Source organism: Chaetura pelagica, unplaced genomic scaffold (assembly GCF_000747805.2).
Source record: "Chaetura pelagica isolate M959 unplaced genomic scaffold, ChaPel_1.0 scaffold436, whole genome shotgun sequence".
Lineage (NCBI taxonomy): Eukaryota > Metazoa > Chordata > Aves > Apodiformes > Apodidae > Chaetura > Chaetura pelagica.
In genome coordinates this window covers 1,504,855-1,525,644 of record NW_009953651.1, presented here as the reverse complement: position 1 = coordinate 1,525,644, position 20,790 = coordinate 1,504,855, and the positions used below count along the sequence as shown (strand labels likewise).

The window sequence follows — 20,790 nt, the reverse complement described above, 5'->3', positions numbered from 1 at the left end:
AGAAAACATATAGCTATCAGGTAGACACAGAATAACAAGGTACATATGTCTTAAGAAACAGTGGAACAGATCAAACAGCAACTCCAGTTACCGTAAAATCAATTCTACAAAGTATACAATGGTACAGAGTGAGAAATTTTGGTTTACTGACTGCCAAAACTAAGCTCTGTGTAGCATATTAGCTTCCTAAGCTCAAGAAGTGCAAAGAACCTTTGCAAATACCTGTTACAAACAAACATACTGTTAAATTATTACTATCAGAAAACCACAGAATCACCAAGGCTGGCAAAGACCTTTAAGATCATCAAGTCCAGCCTATGACCACATATATATACCACATCAGCTAGACCATGGCATTAAGTGCCACAGCCAGCCTTTCCTGGAATACATCCAGGAACAGTGCCTCCACCACTTCCCTGGGAAGTCTATTCCAATGTCTACTATATTGCAAACCAAAAAACAAACAACAGAGAATCCCACACTTACATGCAACATTCCTCCAAGCTTTGATGTGTAACCTCGTGGTCGTTCTTTATCTTTAAATCTGAATGCCACAGCATTTAGATCCTAAGAAACAATGTATGAGGAGTTGAAAAACATAATATTAAATACTAGTTTAAGGATAATTATTGGCTACTTAATTAATACCTTTTAATAACATAAGAAAAGGAAGGAGTTTTGTCATATCCATTTTGTTATATTTAGGTACCTAACACAAAAATTTTCAGTAATACTCAGGATGCACAGAACTCACAAGCGATTCTGGATAGCCCCACAATGTGAGGTGTTGCACAAATCTTTTGAGTCCTGTTCATATTACAAGATCCGTCTCCTATCTCATATATTTCAATTTCCTGATAAATTGAAGATACAGCAACTTTGTTACAACTGATACATAGAGTTTAAGTGCAATGTTTGCTGTATGTTAAACTGAGGCCTTTCCCTCTTCCTTTTTTGTTCCTTTTGTTCAGTCAGCCAAAAATGTAAGTTTAAAGACAGACACAGTATGTTTCTTTATGCTGTTTTAGCCACGGAGATATAACACATTCTTGGAACACAATGGCAAGTGTGTATTGAAGAGATCTAAGACTACAAAGCCAACAAAAGGCACAGTCCATCCTTCTGTGAAACCATGCAGAGAGTCTGGTTAATTTAACAGTTCAGCTGAAAGTAAACTCAAAAGAAGATTATTTTCAAATTACTTTGTCAGCTCTTTTGACTCACCTCACATCATCAGGAGTACTGGGACTGATAGAACAGGAGCAAGGGAAAGACATAGGGATGAGACAGGAGGATGGAACTACCCTTTCAAATGTTGTATTCACTTATAATGACAGCAAAAGAATCCCATTGGGACTTTCAACACAGTGTAAAGAAACTTCTTTTACAGGTATGCAGTGTCAAAATGCAAGTAACAAAGTTAACACACCTACAGAATTTCTGCTCTTAGAAAGAGGCTCAACAGTAAAGCTAAGATGGAATAAGAAATCTTTACCCTAGTATTTGTAATGAACCAAGGAGACTATTTATGTAAATAAAAATGGGTTTATTTCACACTATCACTGAGAAGTGCAGGACTGTTAAATTCTAACAGGACACTTGACATTTTTGTTCTGTGCACACAGAACCACACAGATGTATAAAAAGCACAAATAGTTCAGGAAAGACTGAAGTGTACAGCCAAAAAGTTTTAGTTCACCTCTCAAGAAGGTGAGGGAACAGCAGATTAAATGTCCAACTGCCTTTTCAATCTCAACAACACAATTTGATACAAGAATGAAGAGAAGGGTAGAATAACAGTCATTCCAATTTCTAATTCAGTATTACCCCTCACAGCAAATGCTCCCCATCTCCTCCACCTTCATTGAAGGATATGGAAGGTTATGTGAAATCCTTGTGGACAAGTTAAGCTACTTCTTCCTCCACCATTATGTCAGCTCATAGCTCTATAAGAGCATTATGTATCTACATTAAGACAATATATTCTGAATGTACTTGTCATTTGTATCCCATTACACCTTTCAAATTAATAAGCTTAACTATTTTGCTATTATTAAAGGCTATTTCCACAGCTAAGGAATTGGTTTCTACTTACAATAAAAAAATTTGTAGAAATACAAGCACTGCATATCTCAAGTACCCATCACTGTACCTTGCACTCTTGGAAAACCCATTCTTGAGGTCCTTCTGTACGTAGTTTTTGAATATACTGAAACATGTGCAAAATAATATCTTCAACATGCACTGGAAAGAAAAAAATACTTGCTTAATAATCCATTCAGCTCTGCACAAAGAAAAAATTCTGATTGACACAAATATGTATAGTTTTATTTTTAATTACGCCTTAAAAATAACGATCTTCAAGTACATATGCAATCCTACTGGCAAAGTTGAAAGTGTTTTTATAAGACATGAATTTAAGATAAATATTTAGGTCCCCAGCTAATTCTAAGAACTGCATTGAATATGTCTTAGATTAAGATACTGATTTACAATTTAACTCGGGTCTAAATAGTATGAAGTAGTAGCACAAAGTATTAACAGTTTTTCTTCTAAATAAATTTACTTACAGTTATTTAATTAAGTACTTTACTATAACCACAAAAAAGTCAACTTCTTATGTTAGATAAAGTGTGTTAAGCATACTGAGAGGATCTAAACACAGAAAAAAAAAACTAGTTAATGAAAATAAATTTGCTTTCAGGCTATAAACATCATTAGATTATTTGGACACAAACACAAACCCATCAGACCAAGAATAGCATGGAATGCAGATACAGTGCTTCACTTACAAAGTCCTTCCTCTGTCAAGTCCACATTGATGATGAAAAACATGAAACCTCTGGCACCTTCCTTCTGTCCTCCCACAAGAGTATTTACCCAACCTATGAAATCACATAGAAAATATACCACATAAGCAAATCTGTAAAAATTTATGCTACTTTTGTATGCCTCAGCAGCATAATTATTTTTTTTTCAGATTTTGACTACTTCACATGTTCTCTTTCTCTTCCTTAACACCTACAGTGACAGTGCAAGTCAACATAAAGGAAGTCAGAACTATCTGATTTTGTGCTACGAATGATATAATAAACTCAAGATAATTCAACCTGGGTAATTTATTTCTGTTTGGAACATACTAATATGAAGAATATGAAAGATAGCCTCTTGTAGGCTTCCAGACATTATGGGACCTGACAACAGTCTTTAAGCCAGTAACAGAACAGAGATACGATCATTATGTCAAAGTTCATGTAACTCTCTAAACAGGGGCAGATGAGGGGAGAGCAAGAAAAAGCAGCTTCAGCAGTCAGAGTGACCATTATTTATTTTTATTAATCACAGAAAAAACATTTGCAAAATTAATTTCAACTCAAATTACTCAAACAGCTGGGAACTTTAAATTTAGCATACAGAGGCAATTTTAAGTGAAACATAACTGAGCTTTAAAAAACTGTGTAATACATTTCTTTTTAATTCTTTACCTTCAAAAGACTTACCTTTGGCTTTAAGCTCTGATAAAAGACTCCCTGGGCCCTCGTGCCCAATCAGATGACCAAGGTAATGGCCAGGGTTTGATTTATAGTACTTTTGAAGGTCTGGTATAGGAAATGTGACATAAAGATTTCTAATGTCCTTAATAGGTACCACTTTGTAAAGTTGCTATGGGGGGAAAATAAATAAGGAGATCAGTAAACAAAAGGAACCTCTATATTATTCTTCTCAGGAGCACACAATCATGCTTCCTTCACATACACACATTTTATTACAAACATATAAACAAATTCTAGAAAATAAAGGCACATAAAACTTAGGGCACCACTTTACCCATTCATTATTCAAACAGAGAATTCATTACCTCTCAGTTGCTTATACCTGCAACCAAATGTGCACCCTTTACTGTAAACTATAAAAAAGCACTCATCATGAAAAAGGTGGGTGAAAAAATAAAAAAAATATGGAACTTAGCAGGGATATTAATACAAATGTAGTAAAGTGCACAATTAATTACTGAAACATAAAAAATACCATTTAAAGTACACACTTCTCATGGAAGATACATCTCTGTACATACCCTGAGATGTTCTTCTTGGAAAGGATGTTCAGGAAACTCTGGTATAGGGACATTTTTATTCTCTACTTCTGAAAACAACTTTACAATTAAGCAAGTCAGCTCATCCAAGGATTCTAGAATAAAGAAACATTAGAAAAAGCATAATCATTATCTGAAGATTCTAGCAAATTTGCTTTTGTATTATTGAAGAAGGATTATAAAGAAAAGTAGTTTTAATTGTATGATGATTATTAATTTCAGAAATAAAAATCTATATTAATACTTCAGTTTTAAATATAACATGCCATAAGCACCAAGCTTATTAAAAGAAAGGCTTCAATCATGATTAAAATAAATCCTGTAACCAGAGAGATGAACTCCCAATATCAAAAAATACAGGCTATCTTAATCAGTATTACTGTGTTTACCTGCAGAAAGTTTCCACTGCTACAAGGAGAATAAGTAAAGCATTTGCACACATTACATACATTAAGTCCTGGTAGTATCACCTACATACCTACTACTAACTCATTTGATAACCCACCTTTAAAAACCAGAATCTTATACATTTTACTGTTCAGTTTGCAGAAGTAAAAAAAAAACAAAACACAACAAAACACAAAAAAACCCCAAACAAACAAAAACTTGCACCATTTTCTAATCGACATGTGATGCTATGCAGGAGAGATATAATATATTGAACTGAATTAGCCAGCCTGCAACTGATTTGGTAGTGAATATAAGCACTTAGGTTCGGTTAAGAAGTATAATCCGCACCATATTTGCTCACCTTAAAAATCTACAGGTTTTCCTTTATATGCTATGATTGATATTAAACAGGTACATTTTGTTAATTGGCTTCATACTCAGCATGCTGTCAACAAATGTAAGGGAAGATATCACTTTGCTAATTAATTTTATTCTATTCATCCAAGCATTATTGCAAAACACCATAAAAATACCAATCTGCCAGTATATTTTCAAAAAAAGTAAAGTTTTCAATGCTCTGGTATTTGGCAATGGACTTTTGGCAAACTTGCAGAAATATCATCTTGACTGTGGGAGACTTTAAGCAGTTGGAACTTCTGCTAAGTTAATTCAGAAGTAAACCGATGTAAAGTCTCAAATATGAAAAGAGTATCAAATGCTGTTCCAGCATCTGAGACCAGACAGGTTTCAGTCTTCATAAGACATATACACAGTGACAGCAACTGGTGACTTGATAAGAGATTCAAAATGTTCAGCTTATTTTTTCTACTGTAAGCTCATAAACACATAAATTTATACATTTCAAGTTGCCTTCAAGACTTTACTAAACATAAGATCATGTTTTCTCAGTCTGTGCAAGTTTTACTTTTTTTCCCTTTTGTACATTTTCGGATAGTTGCATACACTTCATTTTCTTCAGACATAAATACATTAAGCCTTACTCAACAGAATAAAACTCACCTCTTCCTAGGACACAAATAGCCATTAAATTTGATGAATAATACGTAGAATGAAACTTCAATAGCTCTTGTCGTACATCTATTCCTTCTTTGGTTGGTCTAGTTTCCAAAGTGAGTTTGTTCCCTGTAATATAGAAATTACCAATACTTGATACTTATGAATATAAAAAGAAAAAAAGAAAAATATAGATTAATAAATCTGCTTTCCTCCAGATTTACATTCCTGCATATTCCTGAAGAACTAAAGATGTTTTAGTCTTCCAAATTAATCTTTTTAATTTGAATGAGTAATTTCAAATACAATGCAAGCAAACCCAGGCTCCAATTCAGACAAAGGAAAAGGTTTTTCCTTGGCACATTAAGCGTAGGTCTTACTCCCATACTCATACTCCTGTCATAGGAATCCCTGTGTGAAACTATTTGTGGCACTGTGTGCCACAAATCAGAACCTTATACATTAAATTAAATAAATAATTGCTGATTTGCAGACATGATTCATAAAGTGTGACTCTTCAGCCTCTGCTTCACAAACAGCTGATCTGCTGCTGCAGTAGAGGAACAGGACTAGAGAGGAAGAGAACCACAACTCTCCCTGTTGTAAGGGAGAATTGTATTTCTCCCATAGGCAGAAGACACTAAACTTTCTCCATTAAGTTATCCTTCTGTTAATTACTGCAATCTTTCCATCAAAATCAAACTTTCAATAATTTACTCTAAGGACATACTCCACACTTACAGTCAAAGCAGAACTCCCGTTTCATAAAGGTGAGAACTTGAAAGAACTGAAAAATTAAGAGTCTAAGAAAAGTATACTGGATTTTAATCAACTCCACTTCCTATTATTACAAGGACACACAAAATGGTCAACAGAATCTACAGACTAGAACTGCAAACTAAAACTCTGTCTCTTAACTTTGAGATCAGTAACTCCCCTAAGCCACAACCAGATCAGGTACTCCAGAAGAAGGCAAAGCACAAGGAGGAAGAATAAGGCAAGACAACATAGCAGAAAAGTTCACTTTTGTGTTTATACGAAAAACAAGAGGCTGTTCAGGCTTCCAGAAGCAATATATTGCTTTAACTTTCAAAGTTCACGTCAGTAAAAGCAACGATTCTTAACGACAACTAAAAAGGTTAGCTAGGGTATTATGTTTAAAATATTTTGTCTATATTCCTCACCACCTGCAGACAAATGAAGCAAAGTTGTTTTAGATACCCTGCTATGTGTTTATTCCCACAGAATGGATACGTAAGTTAAAATAAAATAAAGCTGAGGCTTTATCTCAAGTAACTGTGCCATTGCAGTATTGGAGTACATTAAGAGGCAACAATCAAGACACCTTTTAGAAGTATGAAAATGGACACCAGACAATGCAGAAGTGACTGGGAAAGTACTTGACACTGTTGAGGGTACTGATGAAGAAGAATTAACATCACAGGCGTTACTTCAGGCAGATGAAGGGTATCTGGGGACAAATGCTCAGCCTAACAAGAAGACTAGATCATTAAGGCATATTTGTACTCTGGACAAAGAGCAATAGAAGGTTTGCTGGCAAAACAGGCTGCACACCAATGAGTGATCTGAAGCATCAAATGGAGTTGTTCCTGTACTCTGCTAGGCTAACAACATCCCAGCTGGTCAAAAGAAGATAATAAGAAGGATGCCAACTGCAGTTGTAATGAAAACCACATCACAGTTGTCATCCCTTTGGGTAAATAAAAAAAAAAAAATCAAAGCTGGGGTCTACTTCTGCAAAGTCATAGTTACAGGAAGGCTGTGTGCTCTAATTTAATTTCAGAATCAAAGCCTAATCTAGGAAGCAGTATGATTACTGCTATTGAATGTAAGCACATTTGGGGTATTCTCCCCATGGAAACATTTTATTTGTGTCAGCTATAAAGCCTTCTTAAATTGTAGAAAACTATTTCTGCAACTTCAGCTTGTGTTTTTTGAGTGCTCTATAAAAATTAAGTAATCCGTTCAGTAGCAGAGATTACAGAATGTACTTTGGATACCTGCCTGCCTATCAGTATGTAGTTCCCAAGACCTTATTTTCAAATTAACCAGTTTGGAGAATGTAGTTATAGTTCTCTGTTTCAGACAGCCTCTCTTTACTGGAGAACAGAGCAATACCATGCTCTTGTAGCAGCTGGCTACCAGCCCCTCAACTATACCCTCCATCAACAGGTGCAAAAATACTCTTATTTGAGAGGAAGAAACCAGTCCTTAAAGCCTATTATCTGCCTTCCCATCATCCTACTTTGCCCAATATTTGCATCAACAGCAAACTGACCCAGCCACTAAACAGTCATGCTCAAGGATTAAACAGTGCAGTGTATGAATTAATAGCCCTCTTACTTAGATAGTTTCATAAATTAATTCATGTAGAAAGTAACTTCTATGGAAAAAAAAAAAGCAACAGACATTTAAACTTCAGCCAAAGAAAGAATTATTTGTGATTTTGACCATAGCTATGGTATATTACTGTAATGCATTTTAAACTGAGGTTCTGGGGTGTTTATTTTAAAATATTGCTAAGCATTCTGTGAATAAAGCCTAAATAAACCCTATAGCCATAAGACTGGCATTTGCCAAAGACTGATTTTTCTACCCATCTACTACTGTTGTGTTTCATTATCAAGATTTTGGTTTTATATTCTTACTCAGTAATGTCAATGTTACTTTGCTGATCTTTCTGATTTGACCTAGTCACTGCCATCTAGTACTAATGCAATACTAGTCAGCAAAAAGAACATGTGGCTAACAACATTTTAAGTACAGTTCATTCACTTTGTTATGCACAAAGACTTAACAGTACCAAAATAAGACAAATTCAGTAACTGGAAAACAGCATTCACTGCATTAATTATCAGAATCATAAAGGATTCTTCATCATGGTACTGTAAGTCTTGGATCACTTGTTTCCTATGTTTTTGTCTAGTTCTGTTTGGTCTACGATGTGGAAAATGTGATAAAGCATCATTAATAAACATGTATGGAGAGGAAAAATAGGGAATTGTCTCAGTCTGTCTTTAATGATCTTATATAAACAATAATACTATGTATGTTACTCAGAACTCCAATGGATGAGTAATTATATTCTGACAAACCTGTTCCAAATTTACTGAAGGGATGATTAGGGTTTCCTGTAGCTTTTTCCAATTGAAACAACCTCCAAGCATCATTCATCAGATTCTTCTCATGCTCAGAATCAACAGCATTCACTTCCCTGTCTTTGCAGCTTTCATCAAACAAAGGGCACAAGAAAAACTGGGCAAATCTAAACAGAAAAATTGTAATTCAAGTCAAGAGTACCGTACATAAATGGTAACAGAAAATTATGAAGGTTGGTACTTTCTGAGAACAGCTCATTGTGTTATTTTTTTAATCCACAACGTATAAATTCTGTAACAGTTTTGACATTGATTCACTATCTTTATTTCTCAATTTCTTTACCTAGTTACACAGAAAACAACATAGTTACCATATAAGGTACTAAAAGGATCAAGGACCTTGCATTTTAATTTATTCACTAACATTTTCTACTGTTTTGAAGTTTAGCTGCAAGAGGCTCTTAATTTTGCAGATTAAACCAGCCTTGTCAGACATCCAGGGAAAATCCAAAGGGAAAATCCACTCTTTACCTCACTGACAACACACCTTTGAATTTCTGCCTCATCCCACTAAAGGCAGAGATTTCAGTGAGTTCCCGTTACTAAAGGCATCCTAATACATTTCTAGGCTTCATCCTTCTTTTGCTATCAATGAAATAAGGACCTTGTGGGAAGCAGAGTATTTGATTACACAGAATATCTGCACAATGCATAAATTCATGATCATTCTGTGTCACTCATTTCCAGAAACATTCAGTGTAAACACCACCTCTGAAATTCAAAAATTCTGCCTCAGTGAAGAACTCTGCAAGCTGAACAAACAGAGCAAAACTTATGAACCAAAAAAATATCTGGTGTCAGTTTTAACACAAAAGCTTTCAACCCTTTTGTTAACAGTATAATGATAAAGCTATCAAAAAACTTTTATGTTATTTCAATTAGCACTTATATAACAAAAAAAAGAAAAAAGTGTTTACCTGTCTAGTGCACCTTCTAGATGTTCATGTGACACATCAAAGTAATAGTTGGTATGTTCTCCACTTGTGAAAGCATTAGAACTCCCGGCATGCTCACTAAGAAACTGGCTATACTCATTCTCTTTTGGATATTTCTTGGTTCCCAGGAACAGCATATGTTCACAAAAATGACTAAGCCCAGCAATGTTGGGAGGGTCAGACAAGGAACCTGCAGGAGGAAAAATGTCATGTAGTCATTCACAAAAAATACTAATAAAATGTTAAGTCTTTTAAAGTGCTTTATATTTCAGTATGTTGCCTCAGATAATTACATAAATTCTGTAGATGTTAGCAGACACGTGCAGCTATAGTCAATTAAACTCAATCTTAACAAAAAAAAATAATTGAATGAGTAACTGAACCAATTAGTGTCTCAAATTGCCTCTTCATATCAGCCCACATTGTCTTATAAAGACAGTTTTTCAATTGAAGTCCATGACTCATGATCTGTAAAACCTGACAGATCACAATGTTCTGACTTACATACCTTGACTTTAATAACTGCACTGTATTAAAAGGCAGCAATTGCCAGCCACAATTAAGGAGGTATTCATCCTGTGGTTTATAGGACGAGTGATAACCTGTAATTGCCTGAATACAAGCAACTATTGATGACCAGCTAACAGATTAAAAAACAATAACATGCAAGAATGGAGGCTAGAAACGTGGAAGTTTGAGTCTTGAAGTCCTGCTCTGGGGTGTGCAGCAATGTACAGTGTGGGAGAGTAGAAATAAAGGCAATAGATACAGCTCCTCCAGGACATGTGTAGGCACTGGACACTGCAGTTGGCTGTTACTGTCATAGTACATAAGGAAACCACATTTGGGATCCTCTGAACTAGATAACTATGTGTGACACCCATTTCCATAATAACAAATGCCAGAAGTTTTCAAAGTTACTCTACTACTTCTGTCCTAACATAAACAGTTAAGAGCTCCCAACTACAAACATGCAAAAGGATGCTTAGGTAATGAGTAAAGATACTTAGGTAATGTGTGTGTACACCACACCTTCCAAGCAGCTGAGAAACTACACTTGAGAAACTAAGCTTGAGAAATATCTCAAACATTAAAGAAAGCTTCCATTATTCCAAAGAGTCAAAATGACTGCCTTCCCCTTCTATTTCCAATATCACTATTTGCACATGTAAGCATCACTGGGTTTAGGGAGAGCCTCTCCAACTCCTCCAGCACTACAGCATTTTCTCACCTCTACTCATCAACAACTTAACATGCAAAAAAAAGTCTGATATGACAGATGGAGCTGTCTAAAATAATTGTACTCACAGCCTTCCCTTTTCTGCTTACAAAAATCTTTCATAACATGAAACTTAATGGTTAAAAGATGTCTTTCTACTGACTGAGCTACACTTAAGTAAACACAGAGTAAAATAAGATAATCTAATTAGCACTAATAATTTTCAAGTTGATGTATCAAGAATTAGATAAACTCTACATTGCAATAGAAGGCTATGCTGCCCACTGGATATTACTCCCAACAGTTTATCTGGAATTAAGACACCAAAATTAAAGGATTTTTATATATGACACAATGAACACAACACGCATTAAATACCTATGTGCACATCAAGTGCTGCTGAAGACTTATCGGTGGTGGGGTCACTAATGAGAAGAGCTTTAATGCCATTTGCCAATTCTAGTCCACGATATTCTCGTTTATCCTCAGGTGATTTGATTATTTCATTTGTTATTCTCTTAATAGCTGGATTGTTCATTTTGTTGTTTGTCTCTTTCTGAAACCTGAAACAAAACAACAAATTTCACTTACTATTTTTACTTAAGCCCTGCTGATATTTTAATATGATGTTAGAGAACACCAGGCGATACTGACAGCAAGAAATTCAGTTCCGTGCAAAAGCCACAGAACTGGCCTAAGATTACAGCTCATACCTTGAGAAAGTTTGCTGTTAAAACACAACAACAACCAAATACCAAGCAACATGGTAAATCTGAGATAACATATTGTTTCAAGTTTCATAATAACAGTAATTTAAAAAATAACTTAGCAAATCAATACCTTATTAAATTATTATAAAAATTAAACTAAATTAAGCAGACATTGCTATCTCAAGTACACCTTCAGAAAATTATTTCATGTGTCTGAATTGATGGCTATATAATGAATGTTGTAGTTTTGCGATTGTCAGATAAACAAAATGTTACTGGAAACAACTGGATTTGTACACTCAAGCAAGAAAGGGTAAGACCATTTACATTATTGCCATAAAAATACAAACACACTGCATAATTGCCATGATAAAGAGCAACAGACTGTCTCACATACTTCAACTGTTAGCATAACAGACAGGCTAGGAGATGTGCTCTTTTAATGGCACAATTTTGAAATGCTAAAAAACTGAGTGTGATTCTGAAATTATAAATTCTGGTTATTCAATTTTTTTAAATACCAAGTTAAAAGGTGAGACATTCAGACTTGGATATTTGGGGAGGTAAAATGGACCAACCATGAGGTGCATTCCTGTATGTAAGACCCACTGTTTTACAGGAAGCATTTTAAAACGGGGCCTGTTGTAAGTGTGTAGTACCAACCAAACCAAATCTTCTCCTGTGGCAAAATGTTGCTTGCGGAACTAATTTCACTGACAAAGAAAACCAGATCCAAGACTAACTTGTCAAACCCGAGCCAAACATACACACACACAGAGGTGTGAGAAACTTTGTATGGTCCTGTCAGTATCACACAGATAACAAGGAGTTTCACAGTATTTACTTTTCCATTTTCAGATGGTGTGATTCAAGGAACTTGATCCAAGTTTTACAACTTTAGAACAGCTTTAAGAACATTTTAGGATGTGGATCATGAAAGACCGCACAGTTCTCAACATACTTGTTGCTTCAGATGTTCAGTCAAAACACCTCGACTAACTAGCTAACAAATCATCTGCATATTCAGTGTTACCTGATACATAACAGAAGACTTCAGAAAACAAAATCTGACTCTATAACTTATTTAGAGTTTAAAATTACAAATGAAAAAGGGAATCAGCTAATAAAATCTCCTTCCTAAAATACTAGATCATTCTCAAAATGAGAAGCAGTCTTGTGAGTTACTGCCCCTCTGGACTATTTCCTTCCCATTTATTCATGCAACTCCATGGTATAAAAACAACGGCCAACTTGAAGGCAGCAAATGCACAGTCATCACTGTTGTTGTTACATATTACAAGACTGATAAAAAGCTCATTATTAACAGCATGTTAAGGACAGAAATTTATAAAGATAATTCCTACAGCAGAACTGGTAAAAAACAGTATTTCACATACAGAAAAATAAGATTTTACTTGTGGCAGAGATAAAGACTGGATTTATGGTTGAGGAAGGAGATAGATTTGTAATTGAAGAAGGTATTGTAAAAAAAAAAAAAAAAAGGCAGTAGAGTAAGCATGAGATCTTTGAATACTTTTGAAAGTAGTAAAAAGACTACTTTGGAACTTTTTAATATACATAAATTATAACACATCCTTATACAAAAGAGAGCAAAATTCCAAACAGGAATTATAATCCAAATAAAAAACAGAAGAACTGAGTACCGAAAGCGTCACTGAATAGTCAGAAGCTGGACACCTCTAAGCAAGAGCCATAAACAGTATGAACTAACTTTTTAAAACATGCAGCTCAGTGCCTTCTAGAAGGAAACACTTCCACCAGCAAAACAAGGTCATCAAACTATGTACTACAAAAAAAAATAAAAATGCAGTCAAACATAGTCACTAAACAGTAGCTGAAATGTTGAATTTACACATCTACACTGTCATTTAAACCCGTTGGGCATCCACTAGTTTAACCCTGTAGTCTGGCTCATTCTGCTTGGAATATCTGTGAGCTTCCTTCTTCTGAAAACATGCAGATACTGCTCAAAAAAAGGATACTTCAAGTACAGCAACGTATGTGTTTCTCTGCTTCAACAGCACTGATATAACCTATGCTTATGATTTAAAAAATACATTATTGTTCAAAGTTCGGAGTCTTAAGTAGAAATACTCTACTAAACATAAGATACTGTGTAAATTGAAGAGAATAGATACTTTTCATAGATGAAAATCAGTAACTCTAAACTGTTCTCAGCTGTATTTCATTTGCACACAACTCTACCGGACTGACTAATGTAAGTACGTAAGAGAGCATGGAGGTCTCTAAAACTCCCGATTTTGCTTCTGCAGAGGAACACCTATGACTTGGCTGTCAGCTAAAATATTCCATCTCATTAAGATACTAGTTTCTTATAATAAGATGCCTATATAATAATTTCCTTGTCACCTAGTATCTCCTTGTTATTTCTACACCACATCATTACGTCACAGAACTTTACTGTTTGTTCAGATGACTCATCTTTCCAATGTGATTCATCAAATTACACAGCTTTTGTGAAATTTATGAGATTTCAACTGATGTCTTGTGAAATTGTTCATCTCCACCTCATTTTATTCTCATTCCCTACTTCTGTCTCCTTCATTCATAGTCTATCTTCATTCATAGTCTATCTTTTGGTAGTAAAATTTAAGTACAAGAAATACTTAAAATTTTCCAAAGTTCAAAATTAGTAATTACACCTCTGAACTAAGGACTTCAGCTGGATTTGCATTATCAACTCACAATTATTTCCCTGTAACCTAAATTGTGGTACCCAACAACTCATACAAAAGCAAAAGCACATCAACTATGCAATAATCCTGAAAGAACACAACCGGTATCTCTTCTGCTTAAGTACTATTCCTTCCAGTGTTACATTACTATAATACAATAGTGAGAAAATTTCACTCAAGATAAGAGTATTTATACAATTATTTTTTCTTAATAAGCAAACTGTAAGACATATTAAACACTCCTGCATATGATTGCTTTTCTGTGTAACTTTTAAGTTCTCTAAGTGAAACTGCTTTAAAACAATACCATGTTTCATTGTTTCACACAGGAATGCTAAAACACTCCAAACCACTTTTTGACAATAGGACTGCTTTTACCATTCTATATTTTTTGTAGTTTTTTGAGAAGTAGGTTAATTCCTAAAGTGTTCAGACACCATCCTGAAGTATATGTGATATATCTACTTGATATGTTGTCATTACAATCAGCATTTAAGGCTGATGGTCAGTAGAAAAGAAATTAATTGACAAACTAGATGCTATGTTAACTGCAGAGCTAAAATCCTAACAACATAATTAAAAGTAATACTGTCTCTCTGCTTTCAAAAAATTGAAGTTAAAGAGGAAGACCCAATAAAGCATAGACAGCAGGAACAAATACAAAGCATTATTGTGGCACAGACTCAAAAATTGCAGGTAGCAAAGTGACAGAGCCATAAAGGGAAAACAATAGAGACATTTGAACTGAGAGCACTGTGTCTATTAAATGACTAAGTAATATTAAATGTTCTTCCCCCTCATGAAAATTACTTCACTTGTACAATAAAAGTATCGGTTAAAACAGATAACTGAATTTTAAACTACAGCACACTCGAGTAAAAATACATTCTGTTCTTTGAGGCCCTGTTTTTGTAGATTTTCAGGCAGGTAGTCCCCTAGAACCAGCAAGGCTCTCTGGGGATGCCAGGTTCTATCTGCAAACTGAGTATTACAGAGTGGGATTAAGTGATAAACAACTCTGCCTATTTTAATCTTTTGAAGTTATTTTAGTAAACTTACTTTAATTAAAAATTAGTCAGCATAGTCAAATCTAAGTTCATTGTTTGAACAATTAAAGGACCGTATCTGAAAACCAATTAACAGAAACTCCTGAGGGTTGCTTCAACATAAGAATGTAACTAGCTTATAAAAATATGACCCCTAAAGCACAAACTGCAAAGCATTTTTCAAGATTTTTTTGCCATGACAGGCTACCCATTTAAGTCAAATACTGCTTCATAGGTCCGAGTCAGATTAATTGCTATAAACACTGATCAGCTGGACAAACAGTGACCAGCTCAGCAGATTTTTACACTTGCTTTCAATTTATATCAGTTGCCTTAAAATCTGGGGTTTGCTTGAAGCTTTTGTGCAACTGAACCCAAAATAGTTCTATGGACATACCTGCAGGTGCTACAACAACCTCACTTTAAGTTTACACCTATACATACTAGGATCTGAATAGCTCCTTGTTTTCTACTAATTTAATGTATTTTGGATACACTTGGTATGTTACGCTGACTACAACACAATTGTTACTCAAGTTCCGTCTTCGAATTATATAAGAACCACAGTAATGCTCAATCTCACATTTTGCGCCTGTTCCAAGTTCTGTATTTTATTTATATCAGTTTTGGTTTGTTGGGTTGTTTTTTTTTATTCCAAACTTAAGTTTCACCACTTAACTTCACCACTTACCAGGGCGAAGAACTGAAACGTCTATTGAGTTAAAATCTCTCTCTGCTCTGTCCTGCAAGGGAGCTACCATTAATTATGTGTTCTCTGTATTATTCACTAATCCATCTGGGTTTACAGTTCTAAGTAATGTACATGAAGATTTCTTCAGCTGCCAATGCCTGGAGTGAATGAAGTGCTGTATGCTTCGGCAGAAAGCCCAGCGCCACAGAACTACCAGTGTTTCCCCACCTCTCTTACAGGGATGACAGCACTGAATTGAGCACTCTGGAGGAGTCCATCAACTCCTTCAGTTGCAAACTCGTGGCTTTGCATCAATACAATAAATCTCCTTTCTTTCACAGGTATTCAACCCTCCACTTCATCTCTTGCACCCACCTCTCCTCATGATAGCAGAATTCCATGGCATTGTGACACTACCAGTAAGTCAGCCAACAACCTACCTCCTCTCTTAACTTCTCAATTCACTTGTATGCCAGAATAAAACTTATTTTTAAATTAAACTGAAGGCAGTACAGGTTTTCTCCTAAAATCAGACAAATGTTTTTACTAAGTTCTGTTACAAGTATGTCACTTAAAAGAAAAGGAGTAATCTAAAAAAAAAATAATATTAAAAAACCAAATCAACTCAGGTGACCATTACCATAAAGGATATTTCAGGAGACTAGCCATAACTCTTTCAGGTTACAGGTTCATCAGTAGACAAAACTAGCAAGCCTCCTTTTACACATTTAGAGATTAAGAGTTCACATAATTATCATTCAACATCCATAAAGTATCAATCTTCTGTGAATTTACTTGTCACAAAGCCAGAGAATGTACACGATCCAAACACATTCCTGATGCTCACCTAAATAAATCTGATTACATATACAGGCAGACAGACTGCATAAGTAGATAAACTGCTCAAAATGTTAAAATGTTTCTCACTTCTAAATTCATTGGGAATTCAGCATGTTACTTCATACACAAAAGTTCCAACTACAAAGAGCCACAATTATTTAATCAGTGCTGCTAAGTTATTAAGAACAACTAATCATGCCAAATCGGGCAACTCTGAAGATGCTTAATATTTATAAGGTTCTGTTATGTAGTTCATTTTGAAGAAATTCTCAAGTCTTGCTACAATTAAAGCATTTTCAGAACCTCAGTCTGCAGCTTTTTGCCAAGTCTGGAGGTGACTCAGAAAATTCCCTCCTAATGACAGTTGCCAGGGCAGATGCCTGCCTTCTCATTCCCAGAAGGGTCCAGCTGCTGAAGCTTTTAGACCACAGCAATAAACTCGGTCTGCCACAGGCTTCACTGCCAACATGGCTGTAGAAACACTAGTGTTATACACCAGTGTACAGGAATTACCAGTAGCATTAAATGAAACAATACCATGTGTGAACTTGGCAAAAACAAGGGCCTTGGTAGCTTCACACATAAGATCAGCCCCCAGCTCATTCACTGGCCTACATGTGTTTTCCACGGTCTTGTGTTGGTCAGCAGGATGTAATGTACATTCAAGACACCATAAAGCTATCTTACTGCCCTCAAACTACATTCCTTAACTTGACCATTCCACTTCCCAAAGCACTGGGTTAAAAAATACAAACAAACACAGGATTTTACACAGTCTTATTTCAAACACAGCAATAAAGGGTAACAGGTTTTTAAAAATTTCTAAATCACTTCAGCCTACTTTCTCTATCTCTTCAAGAATTTCACCTAACAAAACCACTAAAACACACTCTCCAGGGTAAACAAGTTTTATCCAGATTCGCCAGAAATAGAAAATAATTTTAATTACTCTTTCTCCAGCAGTTCTTTGTTTCAGTTTTTTACAAGATTATAGAAAATCAGACAAATTCCAAAAAGGTTCTAAAGCCTTTCATTATATAAAAGACTGGTTCTTTCCAAAATTCAAGTAGAGTAATCGGGTTTTAATCTTTAAATAGTATGATGATATATGCTTTTCCGAACAATTTCACAAATCTGGCACAGTTCTTTGGCTTGCATCATTATCTTTATCAGAGTCTCAAACCATGTACTAAGAACAGGACTGATAAGACTAGTTTCTGTGCTACACTACTAGCTGCTTGGAGGTATATTTTACTCATTTGCTTCAAAAATGTACTCATTAGTTCAATTAATTGCTTTACATATCAAATATTTACAAGCCAGTCATTCTTCCCTCTTTCCCTTTAAAATTTTTAAAAAGCCAGTCATTCTTCCCTCTTTCCCTCTCCTGGACATTTTTCCCCCACCAACCTATAGCTGCAGGGTTTGGTCCACAACCACAGGGCAGCAGTGGTGCCTAGTGCATGGCCCTGCACACAATAGGAACATAAAACTGGATGCTACAGGAGAGACCTCTGTGCTTTACTCTAACTGTATTTTGATGTGTATTTCATACATTCTATCTGCAAGTAGCATGTCAGATTGCCCAAGACTCTTTGTGAAGCCAACCCACTAAACACTTTATGCTACCATCTGTCTCACTCCCTCAAAAAGAAAAACTTGTGAAGCCTAAATTAAAAAAAAAACAAGAGAATAAAACTTTAGTTATACTGCATAACAAGAAATATACACAAAGACCAGAGAACTGACGAGAAAATCTGATCTAGCAACAAAACAGAAAGAATTTTAGGATTCTGAATTGTGACAAGTACTGCAATTTCACATTAAAAGCAATTGCTTATCTCACACTAGAGCTTTGACAATAAGCAGTTCACAAGAGTCAGCAGTGTGGTTCAACAAAGGAAGTCCTGGCTGTTTTCCTACTCTGTACTTCAGTTTTTGCTATTCTGGACAACTCAATTCTAGTTCTGCTGTTAATGCTGTAAGTCAACTCTCAAGTCTATAGCTTTTTTTTTTCCATTTCAGTTGTTCAGGCAAGCTGTAGTTCTGACTCATTCTAAAAAAAAACAACACAACAAAAGTTACAAGTCTGATCTAAATAGAAAGCTACAGTGAAGCAACTTTCAAGCAAGCTCCATCAAAAATCACTTTATCATATACAGAGTGCTATTTCATAAGCATATCTATTAACTTACACACATCATAAAAGCTGATAACATAAAGATGCTCATTGACAGACCATGCATACACAAATACGTAACTGTAGACACAAAACTGATTTAATCGATTCCTCTACAGACAGTTTTAATTAAGCTTTTTGGTTTTTATCTCATTAAAAGATCAATATATCAAAATTATTATGAAAGCATCTAATACAACAGAATTCATATATCAAAAATACCAAGCCAACGTGATTTCTCAAATGGTCTGACAGTATTTTTAGTAAATGACTTCTACAACAACCTACAGTGACCCCTAGCTATGAGCCTAACACCTTCCAGTTAACTGAAACACTGGAGGTAATGATCCCTCTTTCTTCTTCTGGACCTTACAGGGTAGAGAAGGACTTTTGTGTTGATGTCCAAATCAAGTTATAACCTTGATACTTTCATTAAATTCCCAAAGGTACCATTTCATCTAAGGGATTAAACCACAGCCTCCCAAATCTGTGAAGACAGAAAGGAGAAAGGGAGCAAAAAAGATTGCAAACATGCAAATATGAACCCTTCTAGGGACTTCCCAACTAGACTAGGTAATTTCAATGCTGTACATGAGATGAAGTTCTAATTGAGACATTATCCTGCCACTTGATGTACAGACAAAGATCAAAAACCGTACTAGAAGAAAAAGTTAAAGCTGAAAAATGTGAAAGCATAAACAAAATTCAGAAATCAAAACCAGGAATATATAATCGAAAAAAATATTATTTTCACCTTTTCAACATCTTTAAAAAAATCATCATCTGAAAGGACTATGCCTGATCTAATTTAATTATTATATATGTAAATCCTAATGCACAATTAAAATTAAACAGATTATTAAATCACAGTTGTAGGCAGTATGAAAACACAATAGGCCTACTTACATCTATAAGATTAAGCCCAAATACTCCATATATTCACATGCTTAAAGAGGAATAATCTAAAAGGAGAAACTACTGCCCAAGAACAGCAGTGGCCCCGAATATACATGATGGATTGCCCTTACAGTATTGAAGCATACGCAGCAGTTATGAACAATAACGGTGCATCCGAGTTTTGACACATAAGCACTGACAGCATGAGTCATCATAACTCACTTTTTTGTTTTGCTGAAAGATGCTACTTTTGACGTCTCTTACTTTTGCAGTGTTAAATACAGGGCTTTCCACTGCCCCCCAACAAGCTCACAGTGATCACCTTAGTGTGTGTTTTGGATTCCCTCACCCTGCTCCCCTCGTGGAACAACTTTCCCGAATTGATACGAAGTTTAATTTGCCCCTGAAGAGAGCCACGCCAAACCTCCCGCCTGCTCCCAACCCCACCGCGGTACTTACTGTCTGCCCTGGACCTGGCAACACCCCCACGAAAACAAGACCCACACGATACCAGCACCAGACAGCTCGTTAGAAACTAAAGAGGCCGCTCCCATCAACTTTGGGTAACTTGGATATAGCAGCTTCTTTTTAATCAACGTAAACATTTTGTTTATACATATATATATATTAAGCACGGCAAGTTTAGCAACATGAAAATTTCCAGGTTTTTTTGGAGGCGGGGGGGAAGCGGGAGGGAAACAAACAACAAAGCCAGCCTACCGGGCAACAAAAGCCGCGCCATAGTCCTACGGCGAACGACCAGGCTCGCTTTGCCAGCGGAGGTGCAGCTGGGAGATAGCCCAGCGCGGCAGCCCGGCCGCACAGCTGGGCCCCCCGGGGCGGGCAGGGCAGGGCAGGGCAGGGCAGGCACAGGCCTCCC

The 20,790-nt window shown here is 35.7% G+C and overlaps 1 protein-coding gene across 1 annotated transcript in view; it reads right to left on the bottom strand.

Annotated features, from left to right (window-relative positions):
- The window catches only part of IDE (insulin-degrading enzyme), a 64,702-nt gene that overhangs the window by 31,790 nt on the left and 12,122 nt on the right, over positions 1–20,790 (bottom strand). The window contains exons 3-11 of the mRNA XM_010000122.1: positions 11,209–11,393; positions 9,594–9,801; positions 8,614–8,783; positions 5,504–5,626; positions 4,076–4,188; positions 3,501–3,663; positions 2,793–2,885; positions 2,153–2,244; positions 487–567 (exon numbers count right to left, since the gene is read on the bottom strand). Of these exons, the coding sequence (XP_009998424.1) occupies positions 487–567; positions 2,153–2,244; positions 2,793–2,885; positions 3,501–3,663; positions 4,076–4,188; positions 5,504–5,626; positions 8,614–8,783; positions 9,594–9,801; positions 11,209–11,393 (1,228 nt within the window). The remainder of the gene's footprint in view (positions 1–486; positions 568–2,152; positions 2,245–2,792; positions 2,886–3,500; positions 3,664–4,075; positions 4,189–5,503; positions 5,627–8,613; positions 8,784–9,593; positions 9,802–11,208; positions 11,394–20,790) is intronic.